The sequence below is a fragment of the Mustela putorius genome, unplaced genomic scaffold (genome assembly GCF_011764305.1).
Source record: "Mustela putorius furo isolate JIRA1106 unplaced genomic scaffold, ASM1176430v1.1 tig00003834_pilon_pilon_pilon, whole genome shotgun sequence".
NCBI lineage: Eukaryota > Metazoa > Chordata > Mammalia > Carnivora > Mustelidae > Mustela > Mustela putorius.
Window position 1 is genome coordinate 101,379,355 of NW_025421987.1, and position 19,346 is coordinate 101,398,700.

At 46.2% G+C, this 19,346-nt stretch overlaps 1 protein-coding gene and 1 long non-coding RNA gene across 2 annotated transcripts in view; one reads left to right on the forward strand and one right to left on the reverse strand.

The window, feature by feature from the left end:
- Positions 1 to 294: 294 nt before the first annotated feature.
- Positions 295 to 19,346, reverse strand: part of CLSTN2 (calsyntenin 2) — a 630,232-nt gene continuing 611,180 nt past the window's right edge. Inside the window, exons 13-17 of the mRNA XM_045088847.1 lie at positions 14,880 to 15,050; positions 14,298 to 14,443; positions 14,062 to 14,185; positions 13,142 to 13,326; positions 295 to 11,331 (exon numbers count right to left, since the gene is read on the reverse strand). Of these exons, the coding sequence (XP_044944782.1) occupies positions 11,131 to 11,331; positions 13,142 to 13,326; positions 14,062 to 14,185; positions 14,298 to 14,443; positions 14,880 to 15,050 (827 nt within the window). The 3' untranslated portion in view covers positions 295 to 11,130. The remainder of the gene's footprint in view (positions 11,332 to 13,141; positions 13,327 to 14,061; positions 14,186 to 14,297; positions 14,444 to 14,879; positions 15,051 to 19,346) is intronic.
- Positions 10,602 to 13,340, forward strand: LOC123394447. The gene is made up of 3 exons (XR_006609221.1): positions 10,602 to 10,690; positions 11,418 to 11,569; positions 13,207 to 13,340. It is a non-coding gene; the product is annotated as an uncharacterized LOC123394447 (long non-coding RNA).

Sequence of the window (19,346 nt, forward strand, 5' to 3'; positions counted from 1 at the left end):
AATTAAGACCAGACACGTAGGGCTCCAGCACTTGGTAGGCTCTAAGTACATGAGGCTTGTCTTTGTACTGGTCTCCAGTAGAAGGCTGCTGTGTTGTGTTCTGGGTATATAATGGCGTGCCCCAGTGGAGGCCTGATGGGGGCCAGCTTGCCATGTCACCACCCGTCCTGTCGCACACCCCTCTCCGCTGCACACAAGGATTTAGGATGGAGCTCCAGAGAATGCTGACCCAGCTAAGCAGTTCTCGGCACCTCGCCTCATCAGTCTGAAGGATAAAAACTCTCAGAGGTCATCTTTACTGTGAAATTCTAAAATCATATTTATTCTCCAATTCACAGAAAGTGTCGTAACGACCACCAGCATGAATCAGTTTGTAGACATTTACAAGTCAAGGCTGAAAATAAATATCTGTCTGTGTCGAATAGGCATTTAACAAATTACTTGGAAACTGCAAGAATCTTAATTGTTAGAAATTTAAGGTTTGTGACTCAAACATGGGTAAAATCACAGTCGTGGGAAGAAGCCCAACAGATTCCTGTGGTGGTTCTTACTTTCTTCCTATATCTTTATATACATGGAGATTCTCAGCATCCTTCACTCTGCATCAGCCCGGAGAGGGCAGGACAAGGGTTCAATGAGGAGAGGGGCTGAGGGCTGTAGGGAGGGGAGGGGGCATTTTCTCTGATATCTTTGACTGGGCAACCTCATTCATTGAGGAAGATGACACCGTGCTCTCCTGAAATGAAATTATATAAATGCATACAGCCCTTCTAATGAGATGCTCCAAAGTTTGCATTGTTTCACATCATACACAATAGTGCGTTTAGCAAATCAACACATTATCTAGATGGACATTATTCATCTGTTGGAGGCAGCTGGGAGAACTCAGAAGTCTGATATGCATCAGGCACACACTGGCTCACCCCTTGAGGTGGCCTCTCTAGATACGGATGATGGGAAGGGCTGAGAGAAGAAATCACTAGATGCCTTAGACTGGCTGAGCCTAGAATTGTTACATTTAGTTCTCAATGTGTCTTAATTGTGCCTGAAGTTAGCAACATACCACAGTGGTTAGGAAATGGCAAATGTAATAGGAGGGGAGCCCCCAGCCCTGTCCCTTGTAGAAATAGCTTGTTAGGTGTTATGCAGATAAGGTCTAAGTGATACAGACTCTATGCTGCTTCCTGTCTTAAGTGATACAGACAGACCCACTATGTGTAGCATCCTGGCAAGAGCCTGCAGCCGGCTGGACATTGCTCTGAATCAGTCAGTTCAGGAAGTCCTCTCCTCATCTGTGTTGTGATGATCTAGGAGGGAGATATGGCTGACCTGCTTCCCTATGGCTCATTTAATTTGATTTATCAGTGAGTACTGAATCTTTACCATGTAGTGACAAGCTGGACCTTCCATTTCCCACTGCTTACTAAATTCCTACTATGTGCCAGGCACCATTCCCAGTGCTCTGAGAGCTAAAAGTGAATGAGGACAATAAGAAAAAGTGTAACATCCAAACCTGCCCTTCTAAGGAGTTGAAAATGTGTTGGGATCATTGACATCTTTCTATCTTACTTACTTCTGTATTTTATGTGTGTATATATATAAATATGTATATATTTCTATATACACACAGAAATATATATATATATATATATATATATATATATATGCATATGACACATCAATCTCTGTCCTTAGCCTACTGTCCCTGATAACTTATATTTAATGCATGAACTAATTTTCCAAACGAGTGCCCCACCAAGTCATTCTAAATCTTACCTTACTGACATTTATAATGCCCATGACAATATCACAACACACCTAACTCTAATACCTACAGATTTCCTTAAAAACAACCAACTTCTATGTGCAGTTTCTTTTCTAAAATCACCAGCTGGTTTTCTTCAATTTCCTTCCACATTGTCCAGCTGAGGCCACCAACAACTTTCTTGGAAGCCACCAAGGTCAGGATGGAAGCAATCAGGTGGATTGATCCATCATGACTAGTTCAATTAAGAAGGAAATCACCTTTGAACAGGCCAGACTTTGGAGGCATTGATAGGACTGCCTGTGGATCACATGGCCGGGCTTCCCCAGAGTTTGCCGAAACTTGGATCCAACTCTTGAGTACAGAGCAATGCTCTGGCATCCCGGATGAGTGTGTTCCTGTTCTGTCACTTTTCCCCAGCCTCATCTGCTCCCTGTCTAACTCTGCGTCTGCTTTCCCCTCCATCTCTCTTTCTTTGCCTTTTGAGTGTTCAGCCCTGGTATCAAGTCTAACTTTCTAATCTTCAAAAAGCATTTGCCTTATTTCCACCATTTGAAGTTTACAAGAGAAGATGTGTGTGGTCTCTTCTGAATCCTATACATTGGCCGCTCCTTTGCAGCTGACACAGGAGCTGCCTGGAGGGATGGATTTTTGTCCATCCTTTCCCAGGAGGGACAGACTTTTGTCTACAGGGGTGTGCATGCTTTATTCCTATCTGTAACTCACAAGCCCCAGTGGAGCCCTTTGTCACAGAGGCCCTAAAGAGCCCTTCCTAAGGACAGCTGACTCCTGGCCCTTCCCCTCCCTTTTTCACTGGGGCTGGACTCTAGCTGAGCCCTGTGGTTGGTTCTCTGCTCCTGCACATAGACACAGCCTGTGGGCTCCTTTCTCTGCTAACTCTTTCTGCTGGGGAAAGAGCTCTTACCATAGTGTGTGAGTGTGTGAGTGTGTGTGCGTGTGTGAGCCGTTTCTATTCTGAAATGCTCAGAAAAGGGTTTGGGTAGCAGAGATGATTTTCATTTCAGGATAAGCATGATCAAACTAAAGCCGGCACGTTTCTGTTGCCTGGGATTAATGTACGCCATCTGTGTTTTGGCTCTCCTCACGTCTCTTGTCCTCTTTTCCTTTGTCTGTTGGGGGTTGAGCTTCACCTTGACAGGTCTCTACAGAAAATCTGTTAAAAGGGGCTGCAGAGCAGCACAGGAGTATGGTCATTAACAGATTAGGACCTGTTCTCAGTCAGGATGCTGCCTAGGACCTAGAGGATGGAGCAAGTGGGCTTCTCAAGGCCCCTCCAACTGCTCTGTGCTTAGGGGCACCTTTTATTGGTTATAGATAGGAAGGGGCTGTTCTCCATCAACCCATTCCTGTTCTTTTTCTCCCCGTCTATGTACTTCCACTCCTTTCTCTGATTTTATGAAGGATCACAACCTATATATTAAGAGAAAAGATGGTGAAGTCTTTTTCTATTGAAGCATCGTAATTTTTCACATCCTATCTATTTGCTGAGGTCAGGTGATCTCTGGTATTCTGTTTAATTGACCATTCATCAAGCCCATGCTGTGGGCTAGGTGCTGTGCTAAGCACCCACAGTGCTGGGATAGGCAAGTGACTCTTCTTGCCTTGACGAAGGAGCCTATGAGAGCAGATGTGGCAGGAGCAGAGGGCCATGCAGCCTCACACAGCCAGGTTTTCTGGGGCCTGGTCAGGGTCCCCAGTGGGGGCCTGAGCACCATGGTTCTAGCTCATTCCACAGACAGTTCTCACGGAGTGGGTCTCAGACTCTGGAGATGTAACACCTCCACAGTCCAGAGGCAGCAGTTCCGCTCTGCTGCTCAGAATGGGAGGGACGAACTGATGTTGAGACACTGTTCTCCCCTGTTTCTGACAAATGCAAGTGGCTGGTATGGCCTGCACCGTGACACACCTTGTGTGTCTCCCCTCTGTCTAGTCTTCCCAGTAAATGCCCCTCATACATTCTCTCTTGGCCTGGTGTCCTGGCTAGATTGGAGCTCCTGACCAATCTCTCACTGAACACAGATCTAAACTTGCCAATGAGAACAGAGCCCATCCTGCTCCCAGAACTACCCAAGGCCTCTCCACTCACGTCCTGCCATCCCATTCCTTGTCCTTTTGTCCCATGAGGGGCTTTGTAATAAGTGACTTAACTTCAGCAAAACAAAATTGTCTGAAGGTCTTGGGAGAGAGATGTTGCATCAGAGAATTTGCAAAGAGAGGCCAGGCTGTAAAGAAGGTTCTTTTGCACCTAAGGGACATGAACAGGAAGGAACTTTCCTCTCCCCTCTGGGGTCTGCTCTCTCCCACACATCTCACAAACAACTGACAAACTCTTCTGATTCTTTTTTAGCATAATCTAATGTGTTAGAGATGATTGTTCTTGATATGGTTACTGTGCTCTCAGGGGATTGGTTGGGCATTTAATCAGAAGACCTTTCCATAAACTGGGCTGGAGACATGGCGGTGTCTTTTAGGGCATTTGGGGGAGAACTCAGCAAGGACAGGGGACGTAGGACCAGGAATATGCCCCTAATCAAGAGGGAACTGGGTTCTTAGGAACTGAAGAGCAGGCACGAGCTCTCGAAGGCCATGTGTCTGGGTTCCCTTCCAGCCCACTCCACCTCGTCCTTCCAGCCCAAGGCCCAGTGCCCCCGTTCTCTGACTCCCAGCAACCTGTATGTGAGGACAGATTCTATACCAGAGGTAGGTGTAAGTGACTGATAGAATGCCAGGGAGTTTCTCCCAAAAGGTTGTAGACTTTTGCAGAGCTTAAGCCATGAATCAAAAATCTAAGTCAGTAATTGGCAGACCCCAGGCCTCTGGGAGGTAGGGGAGAAGGGAGCTGGTGGGACTGGTACGTGTGCAGGTCCTAGAGGTTCGAAGGCCAACATAGATTCTGCCTGTGGAGAATGCTGCAGGTTTGTTTGTTTGTTTGTTTGTTTTTCTACTTTCAGTAACATACAGAATGAGCTCCTGCCCTTCCAAGAAAAACCATTCATTCTGTATCCAATTTTGTGCGGGGATTGTGACGCTGCATGACCCCGTTGTATTACAGATGGAGCAGCCCTGCAGTAAAGCTGGCAATGTCCTTAGATGACCCCACTCCACTTTCTGGGGGCCCTGGCAGCTCCACAGCATAGATGCTGTATGGAGACCTGTTTTCCTGCTGATGTAGGGACACTGCTACAGTTTAATCATTTCCCCAGAAATATGACCCTATAGAAGTCTCCTTATCAATGAGAATCTGGAAGGCGGCCTCCCTAGGGATGGGTAGCCTCACCACAGCCTTCTCTTAATCTTGAAAGAGGCCAAATGAGCAGGAGGTAACTCCTGCCCCCAGGGAGGAATGGAGTTGGTATTAGGCCCAAGGTTTCTTGAAATCACTACTTCAGGGAATATGGACTAGAGTCTGGAGGGCCCTGGAATGTTCGTGGGGAGCTTTGCTTTCACCCCCCTCTCTTCTACATTAGTAATTGACTCTTATTCTATTAATCATCTCCTTCCCGAGCCAGTGAAAGTCATCCTCACCCTGTACACCAGTGGTTTTCAAACGTAAGAGTGCATCAGGATCAGAGAGCCTTAAAACGTACACTGCTGTGCCCACCCCTGGTTTCTGATGTAGTAGCTCTTGGGTGGATCCCAAGAATTGGCCTTTCTTACTCATCCCGAGGAGCTACTCTGGTCCAGGGATGTATCTTGAGAGCCTCTGATCTACAGTGTTCCGTGACCCCTTAGCAGGTCCTCCAAAGTCAGGCCCTTCTTCCCTCCTCCGCTCTGACTTCAGGCCTCAGGGGTGTTCTTCACATCAGGCTTTTCATGTCTTTGGAACTTGGCATATACCAGCCCCTGTACCTGGCTTACTTTCTAGGTCTGACTGCCTGGAATTCATATTGAAGAACTTCCTTTTGTCTAATTTCACCGAATCTCAGCCATCAGCCATGTGATACCCACCTTGTAAGCAGGGTGACTGGCTTTCATCCATAAGTGATCTGGGTCAGGCTGGGGCAGAATTAGAAACATGTAGGGAAAGCATTGCCTGCTTGCCTAGAGAGCTCCTCTGTTGGCCTTGGCAATGTGTGTGAGGGCTCCTAGAATCACACTGGCCTTCTAACTCAGGGAGGAGAACTGCCAAAGCAAGTTACCTCCCTCCCTGAAGTCCAAATTTCTGTCCGCACCAGTCCCAACTGCTGTCAGACCGCCTCCAACACCATAAAGGAAGCATGCCAATAGCTTATGAGACTGGGAGACCTGTCTGGGCAGGGCCACACCTCATCCATCCACCATCCCCCTGTTTCTGGCACAGGGCCTGGCACACCATGGGCACTTAGCAAGGATTTGCTGAATTACATTGAACATTGCTGCAAACACAGAATCCCATCTGTTCACTGATGGCATCCAGGGAATGTTTGATTGCTTTCTGGGGTGCTGGGAGAGGTACCTTCTTGTGCCTCTTTGTGTCGTCTTGGGATAGAGTCAAGTATGACTTCTAGTCTATAGCCCTTGTAAAGCCAGCTCTCCTTTTTAGTTGGTGCCAGAAAGAAAACTAGAGCAAGATTTATAAAGTAGGTACAGAATAAATGTATAAAATAAAATAAAGGCAGGGCAATGAAGGTGCTGGAGTAGACTTCAAAACTTTCACTGCTCATTTCCTTTGCCTACAGCTGGGCAGCAGAAAATGATTACATGAAAATTAAATTGTGCCAAGGGCTTTGGCTTGTCAGCCTCAATAAAAGTCTGATGCAGATAGAGGATCCTGTACCATCCGTAGCCCTCCAGAGTATTTTGCAAGGCCTTTGGGGATCCCCCAAAGGCTTGAGAATGAGCTTACTTGAAACTCATCTACTTTTCACTGGTAAATTCTTTCAAAGAATTAAACCCACTCCTTCACTTTTTTTTCTTGAAACTGATTTGGTTAATTTCATTGAAAGGATGGTTAAGAAAAAGTCCTCTTTTCTTCCTCGTGCTAATATTGAATCATAGAGCCACAAAGACTGCTAATTTTGAAATGTGCTGGGTAGGGCTTTCTACTGATTACGTTGCTATTGATTCAAACAGTCAAAAGTCTTTAGGATCATTTTTAGAGCAATGGCATGAGCAGGACTGAAATGGAAATCAGTCCAAGATAATGAACACCCCTGCTTAGAAATCATTATGGGCTGAGTCATGCTGGGAAGGCACTGTGCCTGGGAGTTGGCCCTGAGCTCAAGGGGGTTAGCGCTGAGTGGTCAGTCAGCTCCTGTACCCAGGGCTTGGTGTTCTCGATAAATGCTTGCCTGTGTTCAAGTCAATTTGACCAGTTAACAGGTGTTTTTTGTTGTCATTTTCTCACTGGAACATGGACATTTAAAAGAGCTTAATTAAGGGCTATGGAGTTGTTTGTTGTTCATTTTGGAGGCCAAGAACCCCTGGGTAGTTGAAGGAAGGGTGTAAGCAATCTACTTCCCTTTGGTGAATGGGAAGACTGCTTTCCTTGAACGTATGGTAGACGTGACCCACAGGTCAAATCTGGCAGGCTGCAGGGTTTTGTATGACCCATGGGCTCAGAAGAGTTTTTCAAGTTTTTAAATGGTCAAAAGTAAAAATCAAAAGAAAATTTCATGATGTGTGAAAGTAATATGGATTCAGATTTTCTGCTTTTTCAGTATTCATAAATAATTTTTTTTGGAACATAGCCATATCCATTCATTTATGTATTATCTGTGGCTTGTTTCATGCTACAGTGGCAGAGTTGAATACTTGCAATGGAGACCATATGGCCTGCAAAACCCAAAATATTTACTGTTTGGCTCTTTATAGATAAAGTTTGCTGACATCTGCTGTATGTATAGGCATGGAGGATATTGCTTCCTGCCAGGAGACCTCTCCCTGGAGGGTCTGTGTCCACAAGGTACAGCTCTTGCTACCTGCAGAGATGCGTGGTCTAAACCCTGCTTGATAGGATGATTGAGAACATTCAAGAAAGTGGTGATGAAATAAGATTCCACTCAAATCACATTTTTGTTATCTACAGAGATTTGGACCTTGATCAGAGTTAAAGCATTTGATTAACCTACTAGAATATGCTTTTGGTGTTAAGACAGGTGACCAACTGGTTTATTCCATTGAGCAGCTCATTCTGTACTGGCCTTCTCCATTTCAACCTCCTCTTCCTCCCTGTCACCTGAATTGCTTAAGAGGTTTCAGCCTATTTTCCAGCTCCAGAGAGCAGGTTCTGGTCATCCTCTTGGCAAGATAAGAAATGGTCTGGCCTGTGGCCAACCTGGTCAGCTGTTCCTCTAGGGTAGAAGCATGCATCTGCTGCTTCTGATGTCTGGATGAGAGGCTGCATGGTGTCTGGGCCATCTGGGAGTTCTGGTTCCTGGACACCAGCATATGGAGCCTGGAAAATGCTTGGCTGATAAATGACATTTTTCGCTAGTTATTAAAATAACTGGTGGAGGGCAAGTTACTTTACTCACCACTCACCTGAATAGTCCCTGAAGCTTCTGCTACTTTTATATAATCACTCCTTCTGGTTGAGTAGGGCACTGGGGACATGATAAATGCCCACTGACCCAGCAGTATTATTATGCTTCATCTTTGGAGCTGACGTGCAGTCTGACTTTGCACAACAGGAGTTGATGGAGAGGGTCCACACTTCTTGTTCCTGTTGTTTCTCTACATCAATCTAGTCATAAACGATTCAACTCTGTGTCCTTAGCCAAGTGCCACTTTCATCTGATCTCCCAAATTATGCTCCAAATAACCCGCTCAACCATGTGTAAGTGATGCAAACATTGGAGATAGCCAGAGGGCATGAAGAAACCCTTCCCACCCACAACCAAACCAAAAGGACTCTGCAAGGTGCTCTCATGAAAATCAGACTTTGAATATTTTAAATAGAAGTTCAGTTGAAAAAGAATTGGTTGTGATGAGCAGTGGATATCGTATGTAAGCGATGAATCACTGAATTCTACCCTTGAAACTAATATTATACTCTATGTTTAGAGAATTTAAAAACTCGAAACATTAAAAATAATCTGATGAATAACAACAAAAAATTGGTTTTAAACCATAAATTTGCTTTTACTGCCATAATTTTGGGAGAATTTTGTTAGCTCCTAAGTGCCCACTGGAGAATCTTTTTTTTTAATTTAATGACAGGAATGACGGGGACTAAGCAGTGTTAGAGATTTTCTCATTGTATATGTGCAGACACAGCCTGATACAAAAAGGGTGTTTTGGTTGGGAAAACTCATGAAGTGTCTATTTCCAGTCAATGAATATAAAATCCCAAACTTCTGCCTGCATTTTTCCCTGAGAAGGGAAAAATAAGAGCACTGATTTTGTGATTGTGTGCCTCTTCCTCCTATGACTTCTCTCCCTGCTCTGTGTCTGTTTCATTTAATTTCTATGCCTGTTGGTTCCCCCTCTGCAATGATTATCTCCTTGGAGGGGAGGTGCTCATCTTACTCAGCTTTAGCATTTCATAGGGCTGCTGGTTGAGTGCTTAGCACATAGTAGGTCCTCAGCAATGCCTGTGAGCCATATAAATAGGAGTATATGTAGAAGCGGGGTGGTGGACACTGGACCAAGAGTGGAAGGTGGGGAGTCTGGTCTTGTCTTTAACTCTGAATGGCTCTGAGCAAGGTGCTGAAGCTCTGAACCCCAAAATGTGCCTGACAGTAGTTGTCTCAACTCCCCAGTGGAATTGTGGTGAGGCTGAAAGGAGGGAACAGATATGCAAAAACCACTTTCAGTGGTGGAAAAAAACTGCATCAGGTTAGTTTGCTTGAATCAGAAGGTTGCAGGGGCCGGTCATGGGTGGAGGTCAAACTAGAGGACACTGATGATGGACCCCCTTAAGCTCTGTTTCAGTGACATGGGGGAATAGTTGAATTCTCAACTTTCTTTTGAACCTGAATGCCACTGTGCCTAAGGGCCAGGCTCTGTGCCTCTGCCAATAGGGGCTGGGCTGGGGGAGGGTGAGAGGACAGGGGCAGATTGTACAGGCTGAGGACAAAGCCAGAGACATTCAAAACAGTCTCAGAGCCTTGTGGAAGTCTTAGAATGGCCCTGTTTTTGCCTGCTATTCTCCTGGTCACAAAAGAGCACAGACGAGTTACTATAGCAACAGTTCTCCTCTTGATGTGTCCATGTTAGGATGGAGGTGGAAGAGATTTTCTTATTAAAACAAGAAAGAAAGAAATTAGGTTTTCGGATATATTTGCCCTTCACCCAAAGTGTTGCTCCTTTTATGAGAAGGATAAAGAAGCAGCTGTTACTATCACAAATATGCTCCTAATTCCTAGCATTCAAATCTCCAAACTTTCATTTTAGATTTCGGCGCAGTTGATGACAGTCCAGATACATCTGAGAGGGATGCATTTTCTCAGGAGGCAAAACAGCATGAAAACAGGTGACGAGGGACCCTAAGGCTAGATGCTGAGAGCCTTGTCAACCACCGGCTGCCTTCTGGGTGGGGTGACCCCACCACCCCGTCCCCCAGTTCTGTGCCCACCATGATGCTCAGCTGCTCCTCATATCAGCCCTTCCTTCTAGTCCCTGGGTGCATGCTTGTCATGCTGTCACCTGGGGCAGTGCCTCTGTGGAGTGCTTCCTGGTTCCTGTGATACCGTGTGGGGGCAGCCCCCAGCAGGGCAGCCAAGGCAGGCTGCCAGAGCGCTCTGGCTGGGGACCAGTCCCTGCTGTGGCCAAGGACCTCTTCTTGGTTTTGGACTTTTCATCTAAGCTCACATGACCTCAGAAAGGACAAAAGGAAAGGGAGAGTGAATGGGTGCATGCATGTGCATGACCCTTTCCCTGTACATTAATTCTGCCTCAACAAGGACTTTCCTGTAAGAATGGAGACCTCTTGTGTGTGTTATCTGACCATCTTGCCTGTGTGAAGCCATCTTGAAGAGTCAGGTAAGGAGAAACTGCTGGTCTATGTGGAAGAGGAGACAGGGGCAGGTGCACACACAGCGAGCTGGAACCCAAGGGCCCTGGGCACAGGGAGTCGGGGGGAGGTGAGCGACATAAAGGCTGACTTTCTCCCCTGCAGAGAAGAGCACAGGCAGAACTCTGCAGACTGGCTGACAGGATGCTGGCGGAGCCCAGGGCAGATGTGGGGGGCTACAGGACAAAGTCCCCCTAGAAGTCCCCACTAATGACAACCCTGGGAGTCTTGGACCCTTTGCAAGGCTGGGACCCAGGGAGTATCCAAGGCCTAATGGGTGGCTTCCAGGACGCTGGGGGAGGCCTGCCCAGACCTGTCATAGGAATCAGAGGCGACATGTGATAGACTTGGGCGTACATCGGGTGGGGCTTACAAAAGAGACGTGTGGGTGGGCATAGGCAGCAGGATGCTAGTAGGGCAGGGCCGAGTCGTCCCACTCCAGCTGGGTGTGCCTGGCTCCGCTCGGCCCGTGTCTGCCCCTGCCTATCCCTTCCTCCTCCTCTTCGTCTTCGCTGTCCTCTGACTCACTGCTGCTGGAGCTCACGTCATCCTCTACTTCCTCCTCCTCCTCCTCCTCCGTCTCTTCTCCACGCCCTCGTTCTTCATGTTTCTGGATGTTGGGGAGAGAAGGGACATGCTCATTAGGGGCTGAGCAAAAGCCACTTTGGAACTTAAGATGTTTCTCCCTCCACTAAGGCAACATTTTGGACCCCTGGAACAACTCTGCCTTCCCACTAAACCCATGGCACTGGGGACAGGCCTCCTGAATGGGGAAGTCCTCTGGTGAAAGGCAAATCAGAGGGCTAAGGACCAAGAAGAAAGAGCAAATTCCAAGATCTGGACTCAAGGTAAATGGTGGGTTTTAAATACAAGACATCGAAGCCCATCCCTTTCAGGCCAGGGTTTGCTTTCCAGCATTTCTGGAGCCTCTCTGTATGGAGCTTTCCAAGTCTTAAATGTAGCTTAAATGCTCTTTTCTCATGGAGGAGCATTCAGCCCATTTCCGGGTGAGATCATATGCTCTGGGAGCAGATGGCCTTCTAAGCCAAGGCGCAGTTGTGCTGCTCCTCAGAAATACTCCTTCGGAAAGGAAAGTTCATGATCTTCATTATCCATGCCCCCTTCACTATCTGAGACTTATGTCCTCAAACTCAACCTCACTCTTTTCCAGTTCCAGTCCTGCCCGATTTTTGGTGATTCTAGCAAAATTTTAGTTCTGGATTTCTATTTTGAGTTGATGAAAGAGCCATAAGAGATGTATGCCCTTGCATGGTTGCCTCCCCTCCCTGGAGTGGCTTCTTTTCTAACACATTCCTCAAGGCCTCCCTTAGGCTAACCTCCTCCAGGAAATCTTTTCTGAACACTGCAACCTTGATGGCTTTCCCTGATCATGCTTCACTGACCTTTGGCAGCAGCAGGTTAGCCCTCAGTAAGAACACTCAGGCCCCGGGCTCACACTACTCCAGGCCTCGGGGCTTGTTTCCCACAGCCAAGGTTCTGCTCTCCGAGGGTGGAAATGCTGGTGTGCCCTAGGGCATGCTCAGCACTATACCTACACCTTATGCTACAAGCTGAGCTACAGCAGCAATGCTGGCTAGGATACCAGAGCATGAGGCCAACTCGGGGACCTTGGGGACCACATTGGGAGAATCTTCATGCCTCAGTGACTCCTTTGATCTTCCTCTGCTTTTCTATTCCTGCCTCTGCCACCACCGAGGACCCATGGGCAGCCCAAAGGGCACTGTGGTATTCGTATGTCCAGAGCTGGGGCCTTAGACACTTGTGGGTGGATGCTGGAGGTTGCTGGCTAACTGAAATGATAGGACGTTAGGATCCAGCAACCTTTAGTTAAATATTGGCACTGCTACTACCAGCTATCTTTCCTCTTGAACTTGGTTCCCACTCAAGAAGTGAGGATGAGAACCTCTGTTTCACGGGGACTGGTATATACAGAGCCCCCTGTGCACTGTCTGACTTGATGGGGGCTCAGTGAATGGCAGGTATTACTGTTGTGTTTTTGTTTTAGCCTATCTGAGCCTTTAAGTGAGCTCTGCAGGCAGCATGGAGCAAAGCCATCTAATTTACACTGTTAATCAGGAATTCAATACTGAGTCTTTAAGTGTTAGTCAGCTTTGAGTTAAATACTATGGGGGAGGCAAGGGAGAGACACCACATGGCTGCTTGCCTTAAGAAATGTCTGGTTCTGCTGGTAGGGTGAGAGCAATTCATGTATTTTTAATCAGTGAATGCAGCTGATGGGAAAATATGGTCCATGCAGGTGGAGTGGGCTGAAGGTGCTCAGAGAAGGCAAGGGTCGGTGGGGCTGGGCTAGTTGGGGCAGGACTTCCAGCACAGGGAATATGGAGCTGGGGGAGGGGAAGCATCCTGCCTCAAGATTCCAGCCCCTGCATTAGGATCACCTCCATGGGGTTGACTGTGATCGTGAGCGCAGAGTCGTCCCAGTCCATCTCCGCTTCCTTGGCAGCCTCCGTCTCCTGGGTGAAGTGCTGGTGGGCAATCCGGACCCGGTACATGCCCATGGCCACGACAAACACCAGCATGCACACAGAAATGATGATGACCACTGTGGCGATGCTTGGGACCACTGGAACAAGGAAGGAATCCACATGACATGGTAAATGGAAAGACTAGCTCAGTCTTGGGATGGAATATGAAGGAAACACGCATGTGTAGGTTAAAATCTGCCCTACCACTTCTCAGCTGTAGATAGAACTCTGGGCCAGCACCTCACCCTGCTGGGGTTTCACTTTCTTCATCTCTATAATGAATTTAATAATTCTTACCCATGGGTACTTGTGAGGAATAAATCAAGTATTTGATGTACATTGTCTTCTGTCTTTTGCTTTCCCCTCAGATTCTGGTGTGGGGGTGGGGGGCTTCCACCGAGAGCCAAGCACTGTGGAATTTCACAGGGACAGACGCACCAGACAGTGATACAAATGGCAAGACTGGAAGTGAAGTAAGGGTGAGAGATTGCAATATGGTGTGTGCACGTGTGTGTGTGTGTGTGATAGCACATAGGAAGGGGCTCGGGGAAAGCATCACATAGGCTGTGGCTCTGAATCGGGCCTCATAGGACTTGGAAGACTTTACCCTAGCACTCCATACCAACCTCTGTTATACACTTGTAACTTCTTGCCCTAACTAGCCCCTTACTGAGGCTGTGAGGACCTCTGAGGTAGGGCCCACAGCTTTCCCATTTCTGGGTCCCTCCTTCAGTTCTGGGCACCTATGGCTGCTGCACCGTACCTGTTAGTGGATGGTCTTGAAGCACCATGACCAACTGATACCTTGAGGTCCTTCCTCCCATGCCACCTACCTGAACTTCGCTGGATGCTGTTCTGGGACTCAGGGTGGTGGACAGACTGCAGGAAGGGAGGCTGCACAATAAGGTGGTTGACGTGCTCCTTGTCTGAGACTCTGGCCTCATGGAGGACGCTGACCTAGGAAGAGAAGGGAGAGGTGCTGCTGACCAGGAGTGGCAGGTGGACCAAATAAACGAGGAATAAGTAGATAACTCTGAAATCCCCCCTAATGATGGCAGGACCCACTCACCTCCAGGTTGAACTCATTGCTAGCATAACGTCCATTGAGTTCTGAGCACTTGACTCTGAACCGCCGGGCCTCAAGGGAACTTGGATGCCAGTTGCGGTAGCGGATGTGATGCAACACCTGCTCATAGCGACTCATGGAGCCCACACCTGTGCCAAGAAACCACACCTGTCATAAGTAGGTAGAGGATGGGGGGGATATAGGATGTGGCTTCTGAGGCTTGTGGTTCTCCTGAATTTATCTAGGGTATGGGTTTAAGATGTTTAGGGGCAGATGATGCATGGATACGGAAGTTCTAAGGAGCCAACTGAACTGACCCACAGGCTTTCCAGATGCATTAGGTGCTGATCAGAATGGTCCCATCCTGTCAAATGCTGCTATATCATTTGCTGAGATCAAACATAAGAGAAAGCATGCACTCACTTTCTATGTAGCTCACTGAAGGAGGGGCTAGCAGTCCATGCTCTGAGGTCAAAGGTCCCTAACTGACACCTCCTCTACAGGTGACAGAGCACCATGACACTCATGACTCCAGCATGAAGGTACTCAGAGAGCACCAGGTTAAGGGACTGAGTGTGTTCTTACCATAGATAGAGTAGCCTGCTGTGGAATTGGTGGCATCCAGGTGTCGCTGATGGAGCTCACTGTGGTTGAGTTCTAAGCACTCCTGTCTTGGGTCCAGGTCCCCTCCAAGTACCAAAATGTCACAGAAATCTAAGTTGTGAAGCATTTCTTCTAAGACTGCTGATTTGGGGGCTGAGGGAAGATAGACATATGGGAAATACAGGCACAGGCACTCAGACAGCAGGCTTGCATGTCCTATTCCTCCTCTGTGACCCACACCAGGGTCAGACTGGGTCAGGAGAAGAGACTGTGCCATCCCAACCACCATGGCTCAGATGGATGCCCAGGCATGCCCTGAGGTTGGGTGGCATAGATTTGTGTGAAGGGCATGAACATAATAGGCAAAAGCTGTGAATTTGTATACCAGCCATGGAGATACTTACAGTTAGATAAACTACACCTCTCAATTTCCTCATCTGTAAAGAGGGCAAGGGTCTTGAGAGGATTGAAGACCGTGTCTGGCACCTCGTAGGTGCGCAATAAATGACAGTTCTTATTTGGGACCAGAGAGAAGTGCCCCCCTCGTTTTCCCCATGTGGTCCTGGTGTGTTTATCTGTCACCCCAGCAGACCCTGAGTTTTTCAGAGGCAGAAGCACTTTTTGTTTGATTTTGTTTTTAATGACCAACTCCTCAATATCTAACCCAGGGGCTCATATGGCACATATTGCTACATATTGCTCAAATAGAGAAGCACAATTAATATAATTAAATTTATATATATATATATATATATAATCTCCAAGTAGGGGGAAAAATATGTGTGTGTGTGTGTATATATATATATATATATATATTTCTTTTTTTTTTTTCCTACTTGGAAACCTTACTTGGCAATCTGTTGGTCAGTCTAGCAATCCTGGCCTGATTTTATGACCCCAAATTTCCTAAAGAGACATCTGAGTATTTGAATGCTAGACATATTGGCATTCTCAGCTTAGAGAATGCCATCTTCTGGGGAAGATGGCAGAGTAAAAGGACCCTAAGTTTATCTCATCCCACGGCTATACCTAGGTAATACCTAGGAAAACAACCTGAAAACAACCTGAAGTCTGGCAGAACAAATTCCACAACTAAATGTAGGAAAGAGACACATGAGAGAGGGTAGGAAGGGAAGAGATGTAGTCAGGAGCTAAATGGGTCTGTGGGAAGGAGGGGTGCCACAGACATAGAAAGGGGAAAAACACAGATCCTCATACCAAACACTCCAGGCACATGGAAGACGAATCCCCATAATATTTGGCTTTGAAAACCAGCTGGGCATAATTTCATGATTTGTTACAAGCAGTAGGGCTTAAAACTGGGAACATTAAAAATCAGTGGGCTTGGCTCTGGGAGAGTGGAAGATGAGAGGAAGCTCAGTCCCTTCCCCTATAGAGGAAGCACAACAAACAGCCTGTGAAAATATAGCATAGAAGCAGCAGTTTGAAAAATGCCTGGGTTATATGGAAGGGAGGTTTGTTTACCAATCTCAGAGCATGTGTCAAAGGGACAGATCACTGGGCAACTCTTCCAGGTGTGTGGGCACCATCCCCTCCCCCACGCTTCCCACCTAGAGACACAGACACCTGAGGGAACCAGCACAGTGCCAACAGATGCTACCCAAATTGCTAACAGTGCAATGATACCCAGGTTCTCCTGCAGACATGCCCTCTCCAGCGAGGCCTCCACTCCCTCCCATTGCATACCTGCATAAATCTTCCTAAAACCAAGTTCTCTGAACCAAGTTCTCCTGCTGATCAGCCCCCTCCAATATGACCCTGGCCAGAGCCCCTCCAAAGTGGTGCCACAGGCCTGGCACTGTGCAAGCTACCCTGAAAGGGACCAGCACCAATCCCAAGTGATTCCTGCCCCAGGGAGAAGGGAAGATAACCACACATACCAAGCCTCAGCCCCAAAAGTAGGCTGGGGGCAGACCTCTGGTCTGACTTTAGGCCCCAACCACAAACCAGTGTCTTAAGGAACAACACAGGGAAATCACCCTGCAGGTTGATGCTACTGTATCTCTGACAAATGCTTGGTCTGATTCAACTCAAGCCCAATACCCACCCAGACTGACTTAACACCACAGGGAAAACCCTGCTCACAATAGGCAAAGAAAGCCCTTGCAGACCACTGAGCTGAAGGCAAAAGCAGCTCAGCCATGGCCATAGGTCACACAGAACATGCATAGGAGATACTATCGAAGCCCCAGTTTCTGGTGAACAGGGGACACTACAGGGCACTACAGGACATGTTGATTAGGCCACTACTTTCAAGAGCAGGAGACCTTGTGGACTCTCCCAACACACAAAAACACACAGAGGTATAGATAAAATGAGGGGAGAGAGGAATATGTCCCAAATGAAAGAACAGAACAAAACCATAGCAAGAGACCTAAGCAAAAATGAAGAGTACTATTCAGATGCTTAACTGGCTGAGCCACCCAGGCACCACAAAGAGAAAATTTTAAAAACAGTAAGAGCAAAGAAAAGAGTTACATATAAGGAAAACCCATAAGGCTATCAGCTAATTTTTTAGCAGAAAGTTTGCAGGCCAGAAGGGAGGGGCATGACATGTTCAAAGTCCTGAAAGGAAAAAAATCTGCAACCAGGAATACTCTATCCAGCAAGGCTATAATTCAGAACAGAAAGAGAAGTTGAGCTTCCCAGAAAAACACAAGTTAAAAGAATTTATGACAACTAAACCAGCCCTACAAGAAATGTTACAGGAAATTTGCTGCATGGAGTAAGAAAAGTAAGAAGCACAAAAGCAATAAACAAAGTATATCTATAAAAATCAGTCAAGGAACTAAAAAAAGTCTACAAAATATGACACCATGTACCTAAACTGTGGGGGTGGGAGGGTGGAGTAAATAATGGGCTCAAACTTAAGTGACCCACAACTTATATAGATTGCTATATGCAGAAGATGTTATTTATAAACCTAATGATAACCATAAATCAAGAACCAGAAGAGATATGCAAAACATACAGAGAAAGGAATCCAAGTATATCACTAAAGAAAGTCAATACCCCATGTGAGAAGGGAGCAAGAGAAGAAAGGAATAAATGAGAACTACAAAAAGAACCATAAAGCAAGTAACAAAATGGCAATAAGTACATACCTATCAATAATTATTTTATTTTATTTATTTATTTTTAAAGATTTTATTTATTTATTTGACAGAGAGAGATCACAAGTAGGCAGAGAGGCAGGCAGAGAGAGAGAGAGAGAGGAGGAAGCAGGCTCCCTGCTGAGCAGAGAGCCTGATGCGGGACTCGATCCCAGGACCCTGAGATCATGACCTGAGCCGAAGGCAGCGGCTTAACCCACTGAGCCACCCAGGCGCCCCTCAATAATTATTTTAAATGGACTAAATATTCCAGCAAAAAACAGAAGGTGGTTGAATGGATAAAAACCCACACCCTATCTCTATACTGCCTATAAGAGACTCATTTTTGACCTAAAAATACATGCAGATTGCAAGTGAGAGGATGAAAAAGCACTTACCATGCAAATGGAAGTGAAAAGCAAGCCAGAATAGCAATATTCATATCTGACAAAATAGACTTTAAAGCAAAGACTGTAACAAGAGACAAAGAAGGACATTTCAATAATCAGGGAAATAATCAAACAAGATGATATAACAATTATAAATATTTATAATCCCAACATGGGAGCACCTAAATACACAGAGCAGCAAGCAGGTAACAAACAAAGTAATCAATAGTACAATAGCAATAGGGGACTACAGTACCTCACTGACATTGATAGATACATTATCTAAACAGAAAATCATCAAGGTAATAGTGGCTTTGAATGACACATTGGACTAGACGAATTTAACATATATTCAGAATATTCCATCCTAAAACAGCAGCATGCATATACTTTCTAGTGCACATGGAACATTCTCCAGAATAAATCACATAGTAGGCCACAAAACAAGCATAATAAAAAACATAATAGGGCGCCTGGGTGGCTCAGTGGGTTAAGCTGCTGCCTTCGGCACAGGTCATGATCTCAGGGTCCTGGGATCGAGTCCCGCATCGGGCTCTCTGCTCAGCAGGGGCCCTGCTTCCCTTCCTTCTCTCTCTGCCTGCCTCTCTGCCTACTGTGATCTCTCTCTGTCAAATAAATAAATAAAATCTTTTAAAAAAAATAATAATAATGGAGGTTAAATAATGGGCTACTAAACAATGAATGGGCCAACCAAGAAATCAAAGAGGAAATAAAAAAAATACATGGAGAAAAATGAAAACAAAACAGTCCAAAATTTTAGGATGCAGCAAAAGCTGTTCTAAGAGGGAAGTTTATTGGGCTGCCGCAGAAAGGAAGAAAAATCTCAAAAAAAAAAACAAACAAAAAACCCTTCACCTTATGGAACTAGAAAAAGAACAACAAACAAAACCCAGAACTATCAAAAGGAAATAGTAATGACTAGAGCA